At 42.3% G+C, this 20,717-nt stretch overlaps 1 protein-coding gene across 2 annotated transcripts in view; it reads right to left on the reverse strand.

Annotated features, from left to right (window-relative positions):
• Nucleotides 1–2,388: 2,388 nt before the first annotated feature.
• The window catches only part of LOC139595863 (netrin-4-like), a 45,971-nt gene continuing 27,642 nt past the window's right edge, over nucleotides 2,389–20,717 (reverse strand). For both annotated transcript variants that reach the window (XM_071439627.1, XM_071439628.1), the window contains exons 4-10: nucleotides 16,274–16,400; nucleotides 15,753–15,941; nucleotides 7,911–8,124; nucleotides 7,108–7,244; nucleotides 6,465–6,533; nucleotides 5,175–5,345; nucleotides 2,389–4,671 (exon numbers count right to left, since the gene is read on the reverse strand). In XM_071439627.1, coding sequence (XP_071295728.1) covers nucleotides 4,535–4,671; nucleotides 5,175–5,345; nucleotides 6,465–6,533; nucleotides 7,108–7,244; nucleotides 7,911–8,124; nucleotides 15,753–15,941; nucleotides 16,274–16,400 — 1,044 coding nt within the window. In that variant the 3' untranslated portion in view covers nucleotides 2,389–4,534. The remainder of the gene's footprint in view (nucleotides 4,672–5,174; nucleotides 5,346–6,464; nucleotides 6,534–7,107; nucleotides 7,245–7,910; nucleotides 8,125–15,752; nucleotides 15,942–16,273; nucleotides 16,401–20,717) is intronic.

Genomic DNA, 20,717 nt, shown 5'->3' on the forward strand with positions numbered 1-20,717 from the left:
AATGCAGCCACAAAGTCCAGCAATGTTTAAACACTTGCCTTTCTCTGTGGGCAGCACCCTGGAGTGCTCAGCAGCATTAATTCCATATTGCACTCTCATGTGTTGCTTGCATAAGTGAATTCAGTGCCACTGATGTTTCTGAATGTTCCAGGTTCCTGAGGGGAATTTTTGTCAAGTATTACAGTGTCTTTGAGGTGTTTGTATTTCAGTGGAGCTGTTGGATCCTCAGAAAAAAGTTTGTAGGCAATTAAGTGGCTGACAACTCCTTTGTTCTGAGGGCAGTGATAGCAGGGACTCTGTGCATTGCTGCTTTCCAAAGAAACAAAGTGAGACAGAACTTCTCAGTGTGGCTCTTTCAGGGATAAGAAGCCAAGTGCCAAGTTAACCTGAGTAAACAGGCACAAAAGGAGCAGAGATAATCTTTGGCACTTAGGCAATAGATGAACACTGGGCACTAAATTAGAAAAATATCACATGCACCGAAGCTTCTGGTTGTTCAAATGGAAATCCAGTGCACTCTGTGAGGAAGCAAGAGCTGTTACTCAAGGGGTGCTCTGTTCTAACAAGTTGCCTCTTCTTTCTTTTTTGCTGTGCTTTTTTTTCCCACATTGCCTTTGTGCTCTGAAGTGTTTGGATTTATCCTCTACAACTGTATTTGTGGCATCTGTGAACAAAACATAAAATGTGAGAATCTTGGCCTACAGTGGGTAGGGACATGCACCTAATACTGACAGAGGGACTTGGGGCATAATCTGACAGTTGTGTAGGTGTGTTCAGGATGGATTTGCTGCTTTCTGACTGTTGTGGCTTGGTAACCTGTTGTGCTGCATCCAGTACAAATATAAAGTATGTATAAGGATCTTAGACCAAAAACTGTCAAAAGAACTGTGTAATGTGTTTGAAGTGTTTTGAGAAAGGAAGTCATAGCTTTAATCCTAAATAGTTCTTTGTGGAATTTTTTTTTTTTTGCTATGTAAACTGATGCAGTTGGGAATGCATAGACAATGTAACTCCTTGTTTCTGTTTCCCAGCATTTGCTTAATTTGATTTTCCTCCTATAGTTACATGCCCCAATTTTAGATCTAAAATCAATCAGTGGTTATTTTAATATATAATAAAGATGATAAAATGATCCTTGGCAATATGTGACAAGCTTGTGAAGTAAACAGATGGTAAGTTGCATTTTTATTGTGTGAATACAAAACTTAGGGCTGCAAATTTCTTGTTTTAATATGTTTCTTATTTAATATATATGTACTGCAGAGAACAGCAGAAAAACTACTGAGTAACTTTCAATTCTGAAAATGCAATACAGCCTGAAGATACTGCAGAGACCATACTTGAGCTTGTGTATAGTAACATTCCTTGAGGTATGGCCTTGCTTCAGGTGGAAAAATAACTTTTTTTTTTTCCTTTCTCTCTGAGAAAGGATTGATGAACAAAATGGTGGCTAGAAGGAGACGTTTATCTTGCAGGCCACCGTAGGGATCATTAGATCTGGGGATCTGGCAGGGCTGTTTTGGAAACAAGATCTATATCCTGAGCAGTTCTGACTGAGAGTGTCCTTGTTAACCTGACAGCAGAGTCTCCTGTTTATCTGAGGCACTGATCTGATCACCCGTCAATGAACCTACTTATGCCTAGGCAAGTAAAAAAAGGAATTTCTGTGCTTCTAGACTCTTGTTTTACCTCATTAAAATTCTATCAGTGTTAGTGTGGGACAGTGTAGAGAGGCTACCAGCAGTTTATCATTTATTCCTAGTCAGCTCTCCTCACTGGACATGATTTCATTTTGTTGAACAGGAGCCTGTCTGCAGTTGTTTTTCAACTGCTTTTAACCCCTCTGGGGCTGATGTTTTGCTGGTGATGGTGGAGCTGAGAGAAGACACACCCAACAGAGGAAGAGTAGAGGAGTGCAGCAGTGATTATAGCACCAATGTTTGGTTTGAAAATGGCTTATTGTAAATCAGTATTGATGATCTGTGAGCAGACTGCTCAGGAAGGCCATAACAAGGAGCACAGGAGGATTTGTGGTGATTCCACAGTGCAGATTAACCCAGATGACACAACAATGATGTGAAGGGTAGGTGGATGTAGGATTTGTTGTACCCTGAATGACAGATCCAGTTATTTGTTTCTGAATGTTACAAGTTCCTTACAGCTCCTAAGAAAGGTAAAGCATCCCCTCACAGTGCACTCATTCCCTTCATAGGATGCTGTGAGGAAAATGGATGCTTGATTTCTTAATCTGTGGTTCCAAGATGTATTTCTACTAGCACTAGCTAGTAATGCTAGTAAATGAATGTGTCAAAAAATAACTTCTATTGACAGAGAAGAACTATGCAGATGTTTACCCTCCCCACAAAACCACCACTCTGGCACAAAAAGTGGAATAGAGGTGTTTGCTTTAATATGGTGCTGACTATAAACCAACATGGAATATCCTCATTGTCATTAAATAAGATCCCCTACAGGTAAAATGGCCTCTGTTGAAAAGCACATTCCTTAGGTTAATTGTAAACCTACACTTTAATTTCTTGTGAGAGGCCCTTTGAGATCAGACTGTAAATTCATGTACAGGTCTTTATTGATATTTGAAAGAGAACTAGTTAATCTTTTTATTGTGAGACAATTTCTGGGGACAGTAAAGAAAGCAGTTGCTGGGCTCCTAATTTCATAAGGCTGACATTTCAAATTCTGCCAAATGCCTTGGTTAAAAAGTGTTTTATTGCATTAATTAAATAGCTTGTTGGAGATGCCACATTGTTGGATACCAGTTTAAGTAACAACAAATAAATTATGAAGTGAAAGGGGGAAAGCAGTGGAGGAAGGGAAATTTCCCAGAAAGGAGGGAGGAGGAAACACTAGAAACACTGTTTATATCCTGTTGAGAAACAAATTGGAGCTTTTTTCTTTCCTAAAGATCCACCTGTCATCCATTTCCACATGAGGATATTTCCACTGTTCAATCAATGTGAAATTCAAAGTAAAATAGCAGTAAATAGAATGGAAGAGGCTGAATTTTTACATTCTCATTGGTAAAGAGAACAAAATGATGGCTTAAGTTGTAGACTAGACTTCTGTTGTTCTGCATTAGTATTAGGGTTTCCAGGTGTCCCAGTTACCAGTCAGACAGAGCTAAATGAAAATATCTCCTCTTCCCTAGGAGCATTAAAAATTAGACATGGAATTGAAACATGCCAATGTAGCATGTGTGCTTCTCTTTCTCTGTAACTCCCTGAAAGAATATAGATTGATTCATTGGGATTGTTGCTTAGTTGAAGAGAGAGTGCTCCAACCAACTTCATTTGGTTGTGAGTCCTTAAATGGGGGACACATCTCAAACTTCAATTTCCTCAAAATTCTGTGTTAGGGATTTAATTAGCTATCTCTTGATTACTATAGGGTAAAATTGATTGAGAAATAATGCTTCTGCAAAGCAGAACTATTTTTACCCGAAGTGCAGATGTTACCACTCCTGTACTTTTGCAGAGGGAGAAATAATCCTCAGGCACTATGAGAAGGAAGCAGAGCTTCAGCATCTTACCCCGAAGTGTGACCAAGAGAAATAAAGCACAATGAAAGCACTAAGTGCCATCGAAGGCCAGTGGTCTTGAGCACAGTTGGAGCAGCCAGGTTGCTCTCCCAGAACTACAGCTTACCTCATTTGATACATGCTCCAGCCAATCCATTTACCTCCTGTTTCTGCTTTGTGGCTTTTGTAGTGTCACAATTTCAGTATTAGAGCAGCTGCTAGTTCCTCACACTTTGGCTTTTTCCTATAATTAAGGCTTATTAGCAGTTATTGCTGTGAAACCTCTGTGGTGTTGCAGACTAAGTACTAGAGCACAGAGCTGGATTTGAAATGGAGTTTGAGCCAAGGTGGTTTCTGCAACAGAGCTCAGCACTAAGCATTGATGATACATGATGATACATGATGCACATCTCTAAAGGACACTGTCCCAAGATAAGCCACATATTTGTTTCTGTAGGCAGGGGGATAATACTGGCTTCTAGAAAGCAGCCCATTATATTGGCATAATTGCAGTCTGATGGTAAATCAGTTTGAGCTCTCTTATATGCTTATTTTGTATTATGCCACTTGTAAAGCTGAAAGAAATTGCTGCCTTTTAGTGGTCACTTGTAAATAAAATTACACTCCAGTAATGGATGTATTATGAAAGCAGTTTATGCATATTAATATCAGACTCTGACCTGAAGTATGGAAACACTAGTCCATGTCTTTAGTTTGGCCTTGTAAAATGATTCTGGCTGGAATCAGGCTCAAGTGAAGAACTGACTTGTGATCTATATATGATGCACTAGGTGATTTTGTATTATAAGGCTGTGCATTTTTTTTAAAAAGTAGTCATGTCCCAAGTTTCCTGTCTAAGCACATGAAAGGAGGGATGGCAAGTCTGCTTTCCTTGCTTCAGCTAGGAGCATGTTGAATGGGAATGCTTGAACTAACTACACCTTTCACTGCAGTGTTACTAAAAGGCAAAGTCCAGCACTTTAATTTCTGAGGCAGAAATTATTTGCATCCAGTTCGAAGAATATCTGATACTTGTTTTCCCAAATATGCCTTCCAGGGTTTCACCAGGCTGTTCATGTTCACAAGGAGTTTGCCAGTCCTAGAGTCCTCCTGGCCTGCTATGAGATAGTCAGTACCTTGTTAAAAAAAAGAAAAAGAAAAGGAAAAAAAAGAAAAAGGGGAAAAAAAAGAAAAAAAGGGAAAGCCCTTAATTAGCATATAGAATAAGAAAGAACCAAACCAGAATTTCTCTATTTCATATGGATCTGGCATACCGCAGCTTTGCCAATTTCATCCAGCTCATGCATGTGCCATCTTATGTGTATAAATCCACGTGCATCCTGTCACTGCTGGCTCCTGGGCAGATTCACTGGTCAGGGCTCTGCTCAGGGGTTACAGCTACAAATTGATTTCATTCCACTGATGTTCTGCACACAGATCTGCTGGGATTTGGCAGCTGCTGCTCATGCCTTTGCCCCCCTCCTGCCTTTACCACCCTCCTTGAGCACTGTGAGCTGGAAAGCAAACATGCTTTGGTGGGGATGAATCAAAGGATGCTGCCCCAGAAAGGCTAATCACAGATATTCCTAAGCACTGTTTACAGGGGAAGCAAAACCCCCAGTGAGGATTTTGTCCTTACCAGGATTGAGAATGGGACATGTACAGCCTCTGTTGGTCCAGGATTCTGGGTAAATGCTTCTGTTGCTCCGGGCAATTTTCACTTTCCCTGATTTCAGGACCTTCTTCACTTTCACAACAACTTCTGCATGGGTCCCTTTGTCATGAGCAGACAGGATTCTTGCTTTTATTACTGCCAGAAAACATATCCAAATAGAAACCAACAATGAATTTCTAAATGAATTTTGGTTAATGCTGCTAAAAGGTAGAATTTTAACACCTTGAAAGAAGACATGAAAAATCCCCCAAAGTGCAGTTGTACAGAAAGTACAGTGCTTGTCCATTTCACTGATGGATCTTTTAAATAAATCTGAGGAATAAAAACTGGATTTTTCTTTTTAAGTAGATGATGTTAACTCATCCTTTCACCATGTTATTTAGCAACTATTTTTAATGGGCTGATGTCAAACACCTGGAAATTCTAGGAAAGCACTTGTATGTGTACAAAAGGAAGGGTGAAAGACCCCAACCAGCAGCTACCAGTCTGATTTCAAGCACTCTTTCTACATTTTGTATTTCCAGTTAGAAAACATTAGTGTTTTGCTTTAACACTGGCCTCTCAGAAATTCTGTCCTGTGAGAAGGGACTGTCTACAGGTAGGAAGTCAAGAAAATTCCCATCAGCCACATCACATGACTAAAACTCCATAATTGCACAACAAACCAGAACTATTTTTGTTTTGCAGTCCAACACCTGGTTGCCATGATAAATTTCTGTTCCTTTTAATTTAGTAGGATCCCATAACTTTTTGGCATGGCAGGCTCATGTAGATCATCCCCTCAAGCAGACTTTGTTGTCTCCTGCCACAAGAACCTCAAACCTCTGGATACCAGCTTTCCTTTCTTGCCTCATGTGATGGCATGAACCATCACATATAAACAACAGTTTTAAATGCAGTCTTGGTAAATGAGCATGGCTATTGGAACCTGCATAATGACTGCAAAAGCAAAGTTATTTCAGATGTGTTTTTTATCATTTTTTCTTGATGTAGAGGCCAATCATTCCACTGAGTATTATTCTAGCAAGCCTTGTGCTGTAAGAGGTAAATTAACTGGATGGGAAGGAGCTTTGTATGAAAAATGCTTTTAAGTTCTGATCAGAATTTGGACATGTCACTAGACAAAAAAGGCAGAAGAAATCCTACCTCTCAGGACTTAACCAATCCTGTCATTTTTCACAGCTATCAGCTAACAATATGCATAGCAGGAGCATTGTGAAATGATCATAGCTTGGGGGCATGTTGCCCACTTACCATAGGCATATTTCATTTGGCAGAAGTCACTGACACTCCCAAGCACCTTCTCTTTGCACACACACTTTTCTAGCAGGGAAACCCCAGAACAGAGAGGGTTGGAGAAGAGCCAGGACATGAGAGAGAAAAGAAGAGCAAACAATCATCAGTTGTGAAGTTAGATACCTATAGTTCCCATAATCTATATGAACCTTATGAATAAGTTGGAGAGTGAGCTCAGTTATTTGCAAATGTGTTTCTTGTTATATGATAAAATATTTACTCTGAAATCTGATCAGCACTGTCAAGTAAAATGCAGCCCACATGAGGTCTATTGTATAGGTAATAAACTGATCCTAATGAAGAGATCAGATCCAGCTGTAAATCATGTAAGTAATGAGACCTTTGTTTGATCCCATAAGCTAAGAAATGCTGATCCTTCCTGGTATTAAGGCAGTATCCATCTCAGAAAAGCCAAGTTATGTAGTAAGTGGCACTGTTACCTCTGCCAAGCCACCAGTGATGGCAAGTGCTGATCTTTACAGGGCAGAGAGAGAGAACTATTTAAATACTACAGACAAGCTGGAAATAAGTGGGGCAGACCCAGTCAGGGTGGAGGGTTGAAAGAACTGGCAACCAAATGTTCCCAAACTCTGGGCTGTACCTGGGTGCCTCAGTGCAGAAAATCCCTGCTCGTGGTCATTCCATTTCCACTCCTCTTCGCTCTCGTTGCTTGGCGCTTGGATGAGGTCGGGGATTCGTCCCCCGATGGGGACATTAAAGAAGGGCTCACTGTCATAGCTGGGGGACACACAAACCACAGCACTGCCTTAGGGCACTCAGGGGAGGAAAACAAACAAACAAACAAACAAACATACAGCTGCCTTTGGCTGTGCCCAGACTGATGAGCTTGCTTTCTTCAGGTTGGGAGTGCAGATATGAGCGAGGCTTCATGCCACATAGAGAGATCACAAGGTCTAGGCTTTTATTCAGGCCTCCCACTGCTGACTTAGCATTTTTAAAGTACCTATAAATTGGGCCTTTTTTGCTTATGTTTATTTGTTTTTAGGGAATTATGTAACTTAGTGACCACTTGTTGATATCACTGGGACCTGAGGACAGCTGCAGGACCTCTAGAACTGCAATTGCTCAGCAAATCATTTTACTCTGGGCACAGATGAGAGGCAGACTCTTCCATCTATTTCCAAAGCAACAATGTGTTCAAAGACCCTGCACATATTTCCATGGGGTTGTGGAAATGCCTATTATTACTGCCAAGATTCATCTGTTCAAGATTGCCTTGGATAATGCAGTGGACTTCAAGGTGTAAATGTAACCTTAAAAACCACCTATGATTTACAGCCACCTTTTCAAATTGTGCACCCTCCAATCTTTGTTATTTCTGTAGAACTTGTTTCATTTCACAGAGTCCCATCTCAGAGTGACCCCAGAGCAGGGCTTCTTTACCCGTTGAAACACGTCCCAGTGCGCTGGTCACAGTCTCTGGCGCAGTCACAGGGCTGACAGCCGTTCTCTCCAAAGCCCCAGTAGCCCACCAGGCACCTGTCACAGCTGGGACCTGCCACTCCTGGTTTGCAGTAGCAGAATCCTGTCCGGGGGTGGCATCTCCAGCTGCTGCTGAACGTGGTGTTGGCTGAACCCATGGGCTGGCAGGCACAGGCTGTGGACACACAGCAAGAGACACAATTCAAATACATGGGGTACATAGGGTCAAGCTGCTTAAGTGACATTTTAGCAAGGCTGGTGAACTTGTACCTTCTTCCTCATGGTCAGTAGTTTTAAGTCAGAACTAGTAAACATTGCATTTTGGCCTACATTTGCATTTTTTATTTCTTTTTAATTTGTTAGACAAAGCAGAACAAGTACTACTGTGAGCATTTGTGTATGAAAGTCAGTTCTTCCCTGCTACACAAATTGTGATCACACAGGGTTTTCAAGTGATACCAGAAAACGTCCTCTGTGTGTTTATTTTTAAAGGGGCTTGAAGGTAATTCACTTTAAAAGTGTTTTGCAGAAAGTTTCACTAGCAAGGGCAAGGAAAAGATTTATAGCTATTGCCTACATTGCCTTTCCTGTAAACACAGAAATCACGAAACTGCTGTTTCCTCTGGGGTAGATGCAGATTATACAGGTGGTTCAGATGACCTGAAACACATTTTCAATTTCTGTCTCTAAAGAGTGCACAAATTTCCTTCAATTCCTTTCTAAAGTGCTAAACATCACACCATGCAGCGCTGTACGTGCCTAAAGAAGCTGATCATTTATTTTTTTTTTACAAATGCATGAGCAGATTTTTTCAAGGACGGTTAGCAGAATGGGAGAAGACCTCTAAACTTACTAGATGTATTTTACATGTAGCTGAAGGAAATAGGAGGAAAAACCTTGAAATCTTTCAAATAGTGTTGCCAGTTTCACACCAGCCTATCAACTCAAGGCAATTTGGCAGGAAAACAGTTAGTTACAGCCCCATGGGCATCTCTTCCTGCACAGACAATAAATTGTCATAATCCCACACCACTGGTACATTCCTGATGTGACAGCATCAGGGAGGGATTCACAGAGAGGTACAAGCCAGCACAGTTGACTCCTCTCCATCAGGGCAGAAACCTGTCTGGGATGGCCAAGCCTCATGCCAGCAGCTCTGAAGTAAAATACAAGCAATAAACAAGCCCACTCATCTCTGATGTTCAGACCAATTTGATCAAAATGAGAACTGAGCTGAACTCCAGGCCTTCATATTTCAGATCTCTTTTGTATTAAGAAAGCAGCATGCCCTGACTTTTACTTGTAGCAGACTGAAAAGGTAATGCATCACTACTCCATCCATCTGGAAGAGGGCAGAAATAAAAATCTTGTGGCTAAGGCCTGCTTTTACAGAGATTTTCAGTTAAATGTTGAACACCCAAGGTGTTTAGATAGCTTGAATCAGAGGCCAGCCTTTTTGGATGCTTATTTGAACCAAACATGATCTGCAAAGCTTTTGAAGTTTGCCCATCATTGTTTCTGATCAAACTACTTTTCTTCATGAGCTCACAGATAAGAGACTAAATGAACACTCTGATCCCACACATCACTTTCCAAGGGGAAAGGGGCAAATATAGGACTAAAGAAAATTTAAAATGTAGCAGGGACAGATCCCCCTTCATCCGCAACCTCATATTTCAAACTCAGGAAAAGAAAATACCTTTTGAAAACAGTACAAGAAGAAGAGCGAGCAATTTTGTTTAAAGGGCATTTCACTTACAATCTGCTTACCATATAGTTATTTTTTTTTCCCCCCACACCCTGTGTTCTTTATGCCAATAATTTCAATAATATTATTCTACTGCTGTGGATGGATCTGGGCCCGTTGTGCTCAGGGGACTCTAGCACAACAGCCTAGGGACAGAAAAGCCACGTGCTGTCATGGGCAATGTGCTGGGCACAAAGGGCGGGCTGGCGCGGGGCAGCAGCCTCGCCTGCTCGCCACAAAGCAGCCCCGACTCTGGGAGCAAACCCAGGGCTTGTGCTGTCACTTCTGGAGAGCAGGTGGAACACTGAAGTGCTCATTAGCCCTGACAGGTTCAAAGGAAGGTCTGATTTTTTGCTGCTAACTTGATTTCAACCCCCACCCCATTTTTGCAGGGCTGACTACATCACCCTAAAAAAAGAGATTCTTAGTTTGTCAGTCACTGAAAACAATGGATGGCATAGATTTGGAGAGCAGGATGGGAAACACCCTTCCTTCATTACAGACAGGTTTGAGACACAAGGAGTAGGAGTTTGCCAACATCAGGGTCCCTTGAATCCAGGATGGTTTTCACTGTAATATTGCAATATGGAGTGGAGTTTTCACTTAAAATGCCTTAGATTTCTGCAACTTCTGGGTCTGTCTTTATCCCTCTTATTTCTAGTTTTTGGGTTTCATCAGTGAGAGTCACTTAACAGATGGGTAACTCACATCATTAGACTACCCTATCCCCAGCTGAGACTGGAACCTGATTCAGGAAGATGGGAACTTCTCCTACCCTATTCCTAAGGGAAAATGTGGCAGCACAGTGACTGAAAGCACTGGTAAAAGCTGATGAGGAAGCAGAAAACAAAAGTGCCTTTTTTATTTTGAGGCTACAGTTCAGTAAAAATAATGTTCCCAGGTGAACTGTGGGACGTATTCTCCTGTTAGAAACTGGGACAGCTTCTGGTGCATCAGAAAGCAAGCTGAATCAGTACATGTACAACACTTTCAGATGAGTTATACAAGTGGCTTGCAAACTCTTTACTCAGTCTGTGTTTATTTAGCATTTCAGCTTGGGTGGGTACATTGTCTGGCTTCCAGAGTATTATGGCCAAAATCCCAGTTGTGATCTAAGGTAACTCCTAAAATAAGAGCCCACATGTCACATGCTGAAGGGGCAGCTGTGGATGACTGGGTTTTTATCTGTTTAACAGTACCATGGATTTGCAAATAAACCTCACTATTAAAGAAACATAAAAGCATGTTTCCAAAAGTTCACCCTTTAACATTTTCCAATATTTGACAACCCTTTCCCAACTGGTTTTTGCTTCTTTTCTCTTGGCAAACCCTCATTTTCTCTCCATCCACCTCCCTGTCTAACAAAACAGCAGCCAATACGACAATGGCCTTGTTTGTCAAAGGCATCATCAATTATGTTAGGGACGGTGTGCAGACAATCCTGGCTCAGAGCTGGGCAGTTTATTTTGGTTCTCCCTTTGACAGTAGCATAGTGAAAAACAGAATTTTACTTTAGAGTTGCCTATTGGTCACAGAGTGTCATGAATATCCTCTTGCCTTTTAGTCTCACTCCCATACCAAGTATTTGTCAGACACTACTGTAAAAGGGAGGAGACAAGAAATAATGAAAAATGAATAATTCATACTGCAATCCCCACTCAAGTCCCTAATAAATCTGTCTGCCCTCAGCACAGCTGTCTTCCCCATGTAATTAGACACAGATGTAAAATATAATATTGGTCGTAACAGTATGGTCCCAGCTTACAGGAAAATATCAGGTGCTCCAAGTCAGTCAATGGCCTATGAGGTATCTTGTCTTAAACTTTTGTCTAATAATACTGCATAAGATATAGCTGTGAGCAGACTGGCTATTTGATTTAAAAAACCAGGCAAAATAAAAAAATCAAATAGTTTTTTGGGTCTGAAATATATACATGTGCATCTTGGAAGTATATTATCAAACCAGTGTGATTTTTAAAGCATGTCAGGTGTGGGGATTGACTCTGCCAATGATGTTTCTTAAATGAAGGAAATAAGATAGCTCTGTGTGTGGTCAGGGCTGATTAAGACAGACTTTGAACCAAGATGTGATGGGGCCTTTGTGATATTAGAATTAAAAGTTCACTCCCTCTGCTCAGAAGTAAAAGGATGAGAAGCAGAGCCTTTCAGACCATGTGTGTGCATGTGCATCTGGGCACATTTTAATTTTCTAGCCTCGTTCTTTGAGTAAAAAAGCTTGTTTTCCTGGAGACCCTTTTTAATGGGTCTACATGCCTGCATTACTTTTAAGCTAAGCAAAGGGTGAGTACAAAAGATGGTGCCATTTCAGAAGGATCCCTTAAGCCTTGGAATAAGCCACAGGAAAGAGCCAAGGATACAGCAGCTTTTCTAACCATTGGTTAGGAAACAATTAGGCTTTTGAATCAAAGCTCCCATACAAGTCTATATACAAACTACTTAATCCTGTGTTGTCACCCCCAATAACAGGCAGGTGTGTGCCTTGCTCAGGGACTCTTTTCATGCCTTTTTTTCTTTTTAATATAGATCTAAGCAGTGTCCAAACAAGGCTCTGCCCATGACCCTGCTCTCATTCATCCCAGCTGGTAGGAACAGGAGAAGCAAAGGGATCAGAGGCAGGCTACCTCTGCAGACAAAAAGGAATAGCAGATTCACACTTCCATATCAAATTTCAGCAGATTTTTTTTTTTGAGGGAATGTCTTTGCAGTCTCACACTGGAGGGTCAGCTAAGGGTGGTTTAGATAGTGCCAGGAGATCCAATTGTTATACAACTTTTTTTTTTTTCAGAGCAGATTAAGAGAGAATGCTATTCACTATTATGACTAATGCTTAAAGACTGTTTCTGGGCCTAAGCAGTGTCCTGTTAACTTTCTGGGAGCCTGAGGGGGATGTCACAGCTGAACCTAGACTTTGCTCTGGATGGCAGAGCACTCTTCAAGCGTGCTTTCTCAAAGGGATTAGCACAGCATTTCATTCAGCTTTTTCATCAGACTTCCTTTCCCAGCTCAGTATCTACTGTACACAAGGGTCAAGTTTTCATCTCCCATTGAAAGTTTTTTTTTTCCTCTGAGCTCAAAATGGGAAGATGGACACTAGGTTGCTCTCACCAACACCATCCATTCAGTCTGCTCTTTGCAGTTTATTACTGCTTTTCAACACTTGCTCATTGGGTGGGTCTTTCATTTAGTGTTGTTAGTCTGGCACTGTTTGCATGAATTTCTCAAAGTGAGATGATGCCCTGGAATTGGTACACTTAAATCCTAGAAAACATGTTAATCCAGAAATGGCAGCTCTTCGCTTTATAATCAGCAGGCTGAGGTATGACAAAAATCAATCTGGTGGTCTCATTGTCTAATACATTAGCAATGCTCAAAATAGGAACTTTTTTTACTGAGAAACCAGAGCTGATTTTAGGGTCACACAACCTGAACAACTCGGACCACACCAGATGAGGTTTACTGGCAATGCAAGTTTTCAACCTAAAGTATAGAGAAGAGGGCCTCTATCCTGCAGGAGGCTTTGCAGTTTAATGTTAGCTGATGATGGTCCTGGAAGAAAAACCTTCCCTCTATCAAACTGAGTCTGTTCTAACCAAAGCCTGCCTCCATTGGTGTTTCTGGTTTTGCTGTCTCTGGTAATAACCAAAGTAGGGAAGTGTTCCCTGAAAACTCTCTGCAGAGGTGCACTGGAACATGAAGTGCACACCTACACTCTGCCTGCAATCCTCATGGGGAAGTGTTCGGGGATCAGGTCTTCCATCATACAAAGTGCTACCCATTATGGGAATTGGTCAAATCTTATTGTGGGAATTCTCTTATTTGCCTTAAATAAAAGGCAAAAGGCACAGAGTAACCATCTCCTTCCCAGTTTTCTTTGAAGTCTGTAGTTATATCCAGAGTTCCTCCTGCTCCCACAGAGGTACAAGCATCGTGCACACAGCTGCTGTAAAAGCCAAGTGAGCTGCAATGCCCTTTCCTTATATCTTGATATGGCAAACATTCATAAATGCCTTTACACCCCTGGGAAAGGTCCCATTGAATCATTCACAGATAGGGTTGTGCTTACCTTTGCTGCTGAATCAAACCCATTAAATTCATCTCAGCTAAGAGAAACTCTAGTGCAGGCTAGTGACCCAGAGTACCTCTTAAGGAAATAGATATGCTTTAGAGGGCAATTCAGTCCATCTGTTTCAGGCATCTACCTTAGACTGCAATAAATAATTCCCCTGAGGTCCCTCTGTTTCTCCACTGACAGAACAAGGAGCCTAGAAAAGACATATAACTTTCAGTGACTAAAGCAGGATGGCAGCTCTCTAGGCCTGAGCATGCAACTCAGAGTGCAGACAATTGCATTTGGGGGCCTTCTGCTGGCAGCAGCACCTTCCCAGGTGAAAAGAACATTGTGCTTGACTGGCACAACGGGAATAAAGCTCTTTCAACAAGGTGAATTTCTGAACAGTTTTTCTCTTGCTATGCAGAGTTTTGGCAGGGGTTACTGAGAGACCTGTAACCAGACCAGACAAGAGAGGCAGACGTAGAGTCAAGGTCTGATTTCATCTAGGCAAACAGTTCTAGGGTTTCCAGACAGATAGGCTGTATTTTCAAACAATGTTTTTTCCTCTTTGCTGCTCTCTAGTGCTCCTTGACTTTAGCAGTTATCTAGTATTACACATGATGCAGGTTACTGCACCATCTCCCTGCTGCTCAGTACAAGAGCTCATACCCAGATTCTTTCAGGTGCTATGAGATTCAAAACTAATCTTCTGGCATAATAATTTGTTCTCATTACTATATTTCCCTGTAGCAGATCTGCTCAGAATAGAAACAGAACCGGAAAGGGGCCACCATAGAACACTACAGGACACAGGGTGAGCCAGATAAGCTCACCCTCTGCCCTGTCTGTTGAGCCATGTTCTGTGATGAGCACTGTGAAAATCAGAAGAAAAAGTTGTGTAGAAGCAGTCTGCTGTCACCAAGTTCCAGTGGGAAGAAGGCAAAAGAGCAGAAACATTGGATATGTTGGGCACAGAAAGTTTAATTAATATCACAGGACACACCATCCTAAGGAGAGGAGTAACCTAAACATTTAAGAGGAATCATGTTGAAAAACATTAAAAGGGCCAGCAAAGCTTCAAAAACTCATTATGTCAGTGGGCAAGAGGTCAGACAACAGAGGATGAAGTTCTCTATGTTGGCAACTCATGTTGAGCTATGGGGAAGGAAAATTATCCAAAGGGGAAAAAAGAAATTAAGTACATTGCTGGAAATAGCAACCTCTCAAACAGATGTGAGATAGAATCAGACATGTGAAGCCTGGCAGGATACTCAGGAAACGTTTGCTTTAAGTGAGGGAGATTTGGGCTGTTTGCCAGACTGGCTGGGTGCAAACTATCTTGATCCAGAGGTTGTACATCCTCTATGTGCAGCCATTAGTGCCTCCGTGCCAGAGACACACCCTGACACATTCTGCTGAAGTGTTAATGGTGTAATTAATTTGGGCAGTGCACTCCATAACAGCTGTAGAGTCTGGAAATAAGTCTGAGTTCTGATGTATTTGTTCCCAAGTGAATATGCACAGTTCCAGGCCTCCTGTATCGTCTGCATCCATTATATGTATTTATGTGCACAGATGTTGCACAAACAAATGGAAATTAACAGTAGCTTGCACATAGGCTCACACAGTCTTGGGAGGTACAGAACAAAACCCCAGGTAAATAAAAGGTGCCTCAAGAGAAAAGGAACCATATTAATTTAAAACCAAACACAAGAAGAATGTACCTCTCTCCAGGAGGCAATGCATTTGGAGAATTGAATCAGTTATCACAAAAAAGGTATCATAACATGGGGACAAAGAGACAAAAAAATCAGGATGATCACCTTTGATCAAAACCCCCTGTAGCTTAGGAAAAGATACAAAGAAAATACAGTAATACTCATGAGTTACCTCTATAGGAATTACTGATTCTATAGAAATGATTTTGTTCTTTTACTGATTCTTTCACCATTCATTTTTCACCTCGCGTAAGGTGGTCACTTACGTTTGCAGACGTCTGGAGAAGACAAGGGCTTGCCTCTGTCTCTGTAGAAGCCAGGCTTGCACCTCTGGCAGCGATGCCCCTCGGTGTTGTGCTGGCAGCTGTCACAGACGCCCCCGCTGCGCTTCCCCGAGGCCAGCCACACGCTCAGGTCAAAGTGGCAGCTCTCGGCGTGGTTGTGGCAGCGACACTCTGGGGGGGACAGGGGAACGTCCTTCAGGCTGACACAGCTGACACAGTAATCATGGGAGCATTTCCCAAACCATTCTGGCAGTGTTTTAAACCCTGCTAGAACCCGGAATGTGAGGGGGAGTAGCTACATGAAAATTCCACTCCCCAGTAGCCCCAGTGCAGAAGAATGACCTGCACACTGAAGTTCTCCATCAGTGATCAGCAATCTATCCCCAGTTTCTGTAATGGCACCATTACTGTAAATCACAGAAGTCTTTGTGGGGGAGCTTTGCCTGCTGTTATGGTGAGTGCTCACCCTGAGAGCCTGGGTCAGCAAACTCCCTTCCACTTACTTCTGCATTCATTAGGTGCCCCTGTTTTCCCATCTCCTGGCTTCCAAGGCTGGTCGTTGTAGAGTGGAGCACATTTCTCACAGTGGTCCCCGGCCGTGTTGTGTCTGCACACGCACTTCCCATGGACCTGCCAGGGAAAAGAGAGCACAGTCAAAGGGCCACAGCAACAGGTGGAGTCCCCAGCGGCTCATGAGGAGCTGGGACTTCTGCACAATTTCCACACAGCTGCCTGGCTCTCTTAGGAAACCCACAGAGCCTGCAGCTAAAACATGTAGCTCTCTCTCTTCTCACAGTTATCAATGATGTAGAATTTTTCCTATATCTTATAAAATGCACATAGCAACAATTTAACTCTCAGTTGGCTGACTAACTACTGCATTGATGAACAACCTGTAGACTCTAAATTTGGTGAGCTGACAGGTCTTATTTTGATTTACAAGTTCAGGGCAAGAGCAGGCAAAGAGTATCAAATATACTCTGGGCTAGCAGAGCCAAGTCAGAGGAGACCACAGGCTAACAGAGCATGCTGGGCTCTGTCTTGATGTTAACACTGATCTGGAAGAGAGTCTAAATATAGGGAAGTGAAATCACCATGAATTATGAAATTTTAAATTGTTAGATGAATGAGGAAATAGTCACGGACATCCTAGCACAGTTAAAAATGTAGCAAAAATATTAAAAATGGAAAAATACCAACCACAGTGCTCCCACAGAAAAGTGGGAGAGCTTTGAGCCATTCCATGAGGAAGGTACTGATATTTTAACTTAGGTACAATAGGCACCAGCCTGCCAACTTACATATGACTATATATAAATTAGGTTAGTAGAAAAGACCCAATAAAATTTTGGGCTATGGAACTAAGAGCACTGTAACTCCAAGGGCACAAAAAATTGTACCTGCAATGCTGTGCTCAGTTTTGAACATCTTATTAGCAGATTAATTAGGAATTAGAAGAAGTTCAACAAAAACGAGCAAAAGTACAGGGCTGAAGTACATAAACCCAAGTAAGTTAGAAAAGAATACATAGTATTCGATGGGCAAATAAAGTGCAAAATGTCTTGACTAAGACATAGTTCTCTCCATGACTATTTGCTTGAGAAATTACTTGAAGAAAAAACTTGCTTCCTTTGTACTTACTTGCCTTCCTTGGAACACAATAATGATTTTTAGTCATGGAAATATTCAAATTTTGAAGCAGGTATTCACACCAGAAACCAAATCTTGCAAACTGAGCTAGTCCAGCCTTCAAAGAGAAAGTTACCATTGAAACTACTTCTGCTCTCAATTAATTTTACACACCAGGAATAAAGCAGCCACTTCCACAATAAACGGTGATTTGGTGCACAAGATTCTGTAATATTAACCCACATTTACGAACAGCCTTATAGCAGGGTTTTTATGTTGTTGCTGGGTTTTGGTTGTTTGTTGCTTTTTAAAATAAATAAATAAATAGTAATCCAATATCTGTTTGCAATGCCTCAGGGAATTCACAGATAAATTTTTGGAGGCAATATCAAGCATAGGGTGTGAGAGAAAGAGAAGGGTGGTACCATAAGTCAAGTTCCACGTTTATCACAAGAGCAGCTGGTATTTTGCCAGGAGACGCTGGAACTAGAGCAGGAAATGTGCAGAAATCAGGGGCTAGACCCCTGTCCCTCCATGGGCTGCTGAGGATCCTGAGCTCAGCACATAACAAAAGCTACAGCACGTAACAAAAAAACCAGGCTGAAATTTCATTTTGACTGGCGTGTGAATTGACTTTAATCCTTTAACCTCCCCATTAACACGAGTTAGGTTTTTCCACGGTCTGTCCTGAAAGCCGGGCTCTCCCCGCAGCCCCATCTGGCAGAACCGCTAGCCCGGGATCAGCAGTGCCGCCTTCCAAAGAGGAGTAGCAGGGATGTGCTCCCTGCCCCCAAACCCCTGTGCCCGCAGCTCTCTGCCCTCCGCTGCCCGGGTTTCTGAGCCTCAGTGGTGCGGCCGGCAGGGACAGGAGCGGCTGCAGCTGAGCCATCGCCCTCCGTGGCCAGCGGGCAGCGCCTCCGCCCCGAGCGCTGGGCAGGGCTGCGGGTCTGCCCCAGCCTCACACAGGAAACCCATCCGCGTTCAGGGCACGAACAGCGGGACAAAGGACAGAGAAAAAGGAGAAAATACTAATACAACAGCGTTGTGCTTTTCACTATTCGGGTTTGACGTTTCAGGCTTCAAGTTCTCCCCTGTGGTCACAGAAGCTGCTCCTCAGAAGGCAGAGAACAGGGGAAAGGTAAAATGAACCCGACCCCAAAATTCAGACTCCACCTGAACTTCACAGCTCATTCTACAATAGATCAGAACAAAATCCTAGATCTCTTCACTTTCTTAGGAAATACTTCTTGAAATGTATTTCTATGTAAAATCTGCAAGTTAGCCCATTTTATTGTTTAGAAATACATGTAATACTCTGAATACAGAATACTCTGTATTCACTATATTAAAAAAATTATATGAAAAGTGCTGAGACCATGCAGTTGGGAAATGATAGAATTAAACCATGCAATCTCATTTTAGCCTTGAATGACATGATCAAATATTCATTATTCCACAGGAGCCTGTGCTTACAGTGCACAGCACAGATGGTGTGAACACTCATGAACAATTATTCAGAAAAATAAACAGGAAAATTCAGTGAGAGAGGAAAGGAAAGGCTGAATTATTCTTTGGAAAGTAGACGTGTTAGCTTGCTCATTGCCCACTGGTTTGTTTGAACTATAGTTTATGGCATGTTATGAGCAGGACAGAGGCAGAGAAGAGGCTTCTTCCTACCTGTGATCCCTGCTATGGAACAGCTCCCAAATCCACATGGAAGGGTGACTGGCTCTCCTGCTGGCTGTCTGCTTGGCTTTTCAGCCCTTTTGTCTAAGCCACTGAGCAGGCACAAGGATACAGGGAAGCTGGCATGGAGCTTCTTTTACAGAAAGTTACATTTGGGTACTAACATTTTTGGCACAGGTTGAAGAAGAAGGCAAAGAGAATTGACTGGTATTGGTGCAAAGGTAAAGCAAAATGAAAGAGAAAGTAGTCTACCATGTGTATCAAGGAATATTTTTTCCATGGAGAATAATCTCAGATAGCATTCATGGGTGAAACAGCTACAGAAGAGAGGGCAACATGAGAGGACAATGAACTACAGAGAGGATTTGGATAGGAGAAGAGAAGCTCACATTGACCACACAAGAAAAATGATTAATGGATATAAGGGGCCATCTCAGAAAGACTGGTTAGTGCAGGAAAAGCCAAGCTGTGGAAGAGACCTGTTACATTTAAGTGTAAGATGAAATAAGGTTAGCTGAAGTTGCTGTAAGGAGACAATTTGTTCTGTTAAAGAGGAAGAGATAGGAGAGGCAGCCAGAGACTAAAGTCCAGGAAGGAGCAAGAAGGAAATACTGGAAACTGTGAGATAAAATAGGAAATGGGATACTGCTAAAAGAGAGGAGGATATGAGAATCACATTCAACACCAGCACAAGAACAGGTGTGTCCCTGAGTTGTTATTCACTGCTAAAATAAGTCTGCACTTCTCTCACCAAAGTGTGACCAAAAAGCTGGAAAACTGCAATCTCCACCAAATGCAAGATCTCAGGATGCACTGGATCACAAATATCATACCAGGGAAGAGAAAATAATCAGTCAAGTACAGAGCCAGGGGAACTATGTTGACACCTTTCTATGCCCTTGAAAGCAGGGGCAGATTTGCATGGAGATAATGATGATTAATAAGATTAATAAGAAGAGGAGTGTCAGGAAGCAACAAGGACCAGCTGCTCTTTAAGGGCCAAAGAGCTCCAAGCTGAGGTTTTCAACAGCAAAGGCTGGGCCCTTACTGAGGGGGCACCATCCCAAGCACAGAGGGCAGAGCAGGGAGCTGGCACCACAGAAACAAAAAGGAAAGGGACTGGGGTAATTCAGGAGCAGCAAGACACAGGCCAAGAAAGACACAATATAGATGCAAAATCTATTCAGAGGGCAGAATGAGAGACAAGCTACAGCACAGGCCAGGGAAAGGTGCAGGGGAAAGGTACAGACCTAGAGCAGAGCCCCAACACCCTCCAGGAGGCTGAAACAGAGGTAGGGATGCAAACAAGCACCAAGAGCCCAAGGCTGAGCTTAAATAGGACCCCCGAGCCAATGGAAAGAGAGCACTGGTGAGAGTCCCAGGTGGGGCTGGTCAGGGATGTTAAAGTTCTATTAGTGCTTTCAGGCCACTAATAATAACACTGATTTCCACTGGATTGATGTCATTGGCATCTTTAGGATATCTGACTACAAAGAACCACCTGATACTTTGAGGGCAAGAGATACTTCAGTCTTCTTCATCTGGAGCTGGCAGTCCAGGTGGAGGAAGCTTGAAAGCAAGGTGTGAGCAACAGAGGCAAGATTCATGCCACCAGTTAGGAAATAAAACAGT

The sequence above is a fragment of the Agelaius tricolor genome, unplaced genomic scaffold (assembly GCF_023055355.1).
Source record: "Agelaius tricolor isolate 1412-34295 unplaced genomic scaffold, bAgeTri1.0.p SCAF_14, whole genome shotgun sequence".
NCBI lineage: Eukaryota > Metazoa > Chordata > Aves > Passeriformes > Icteridae > Agelaius > Agelaius tricolor.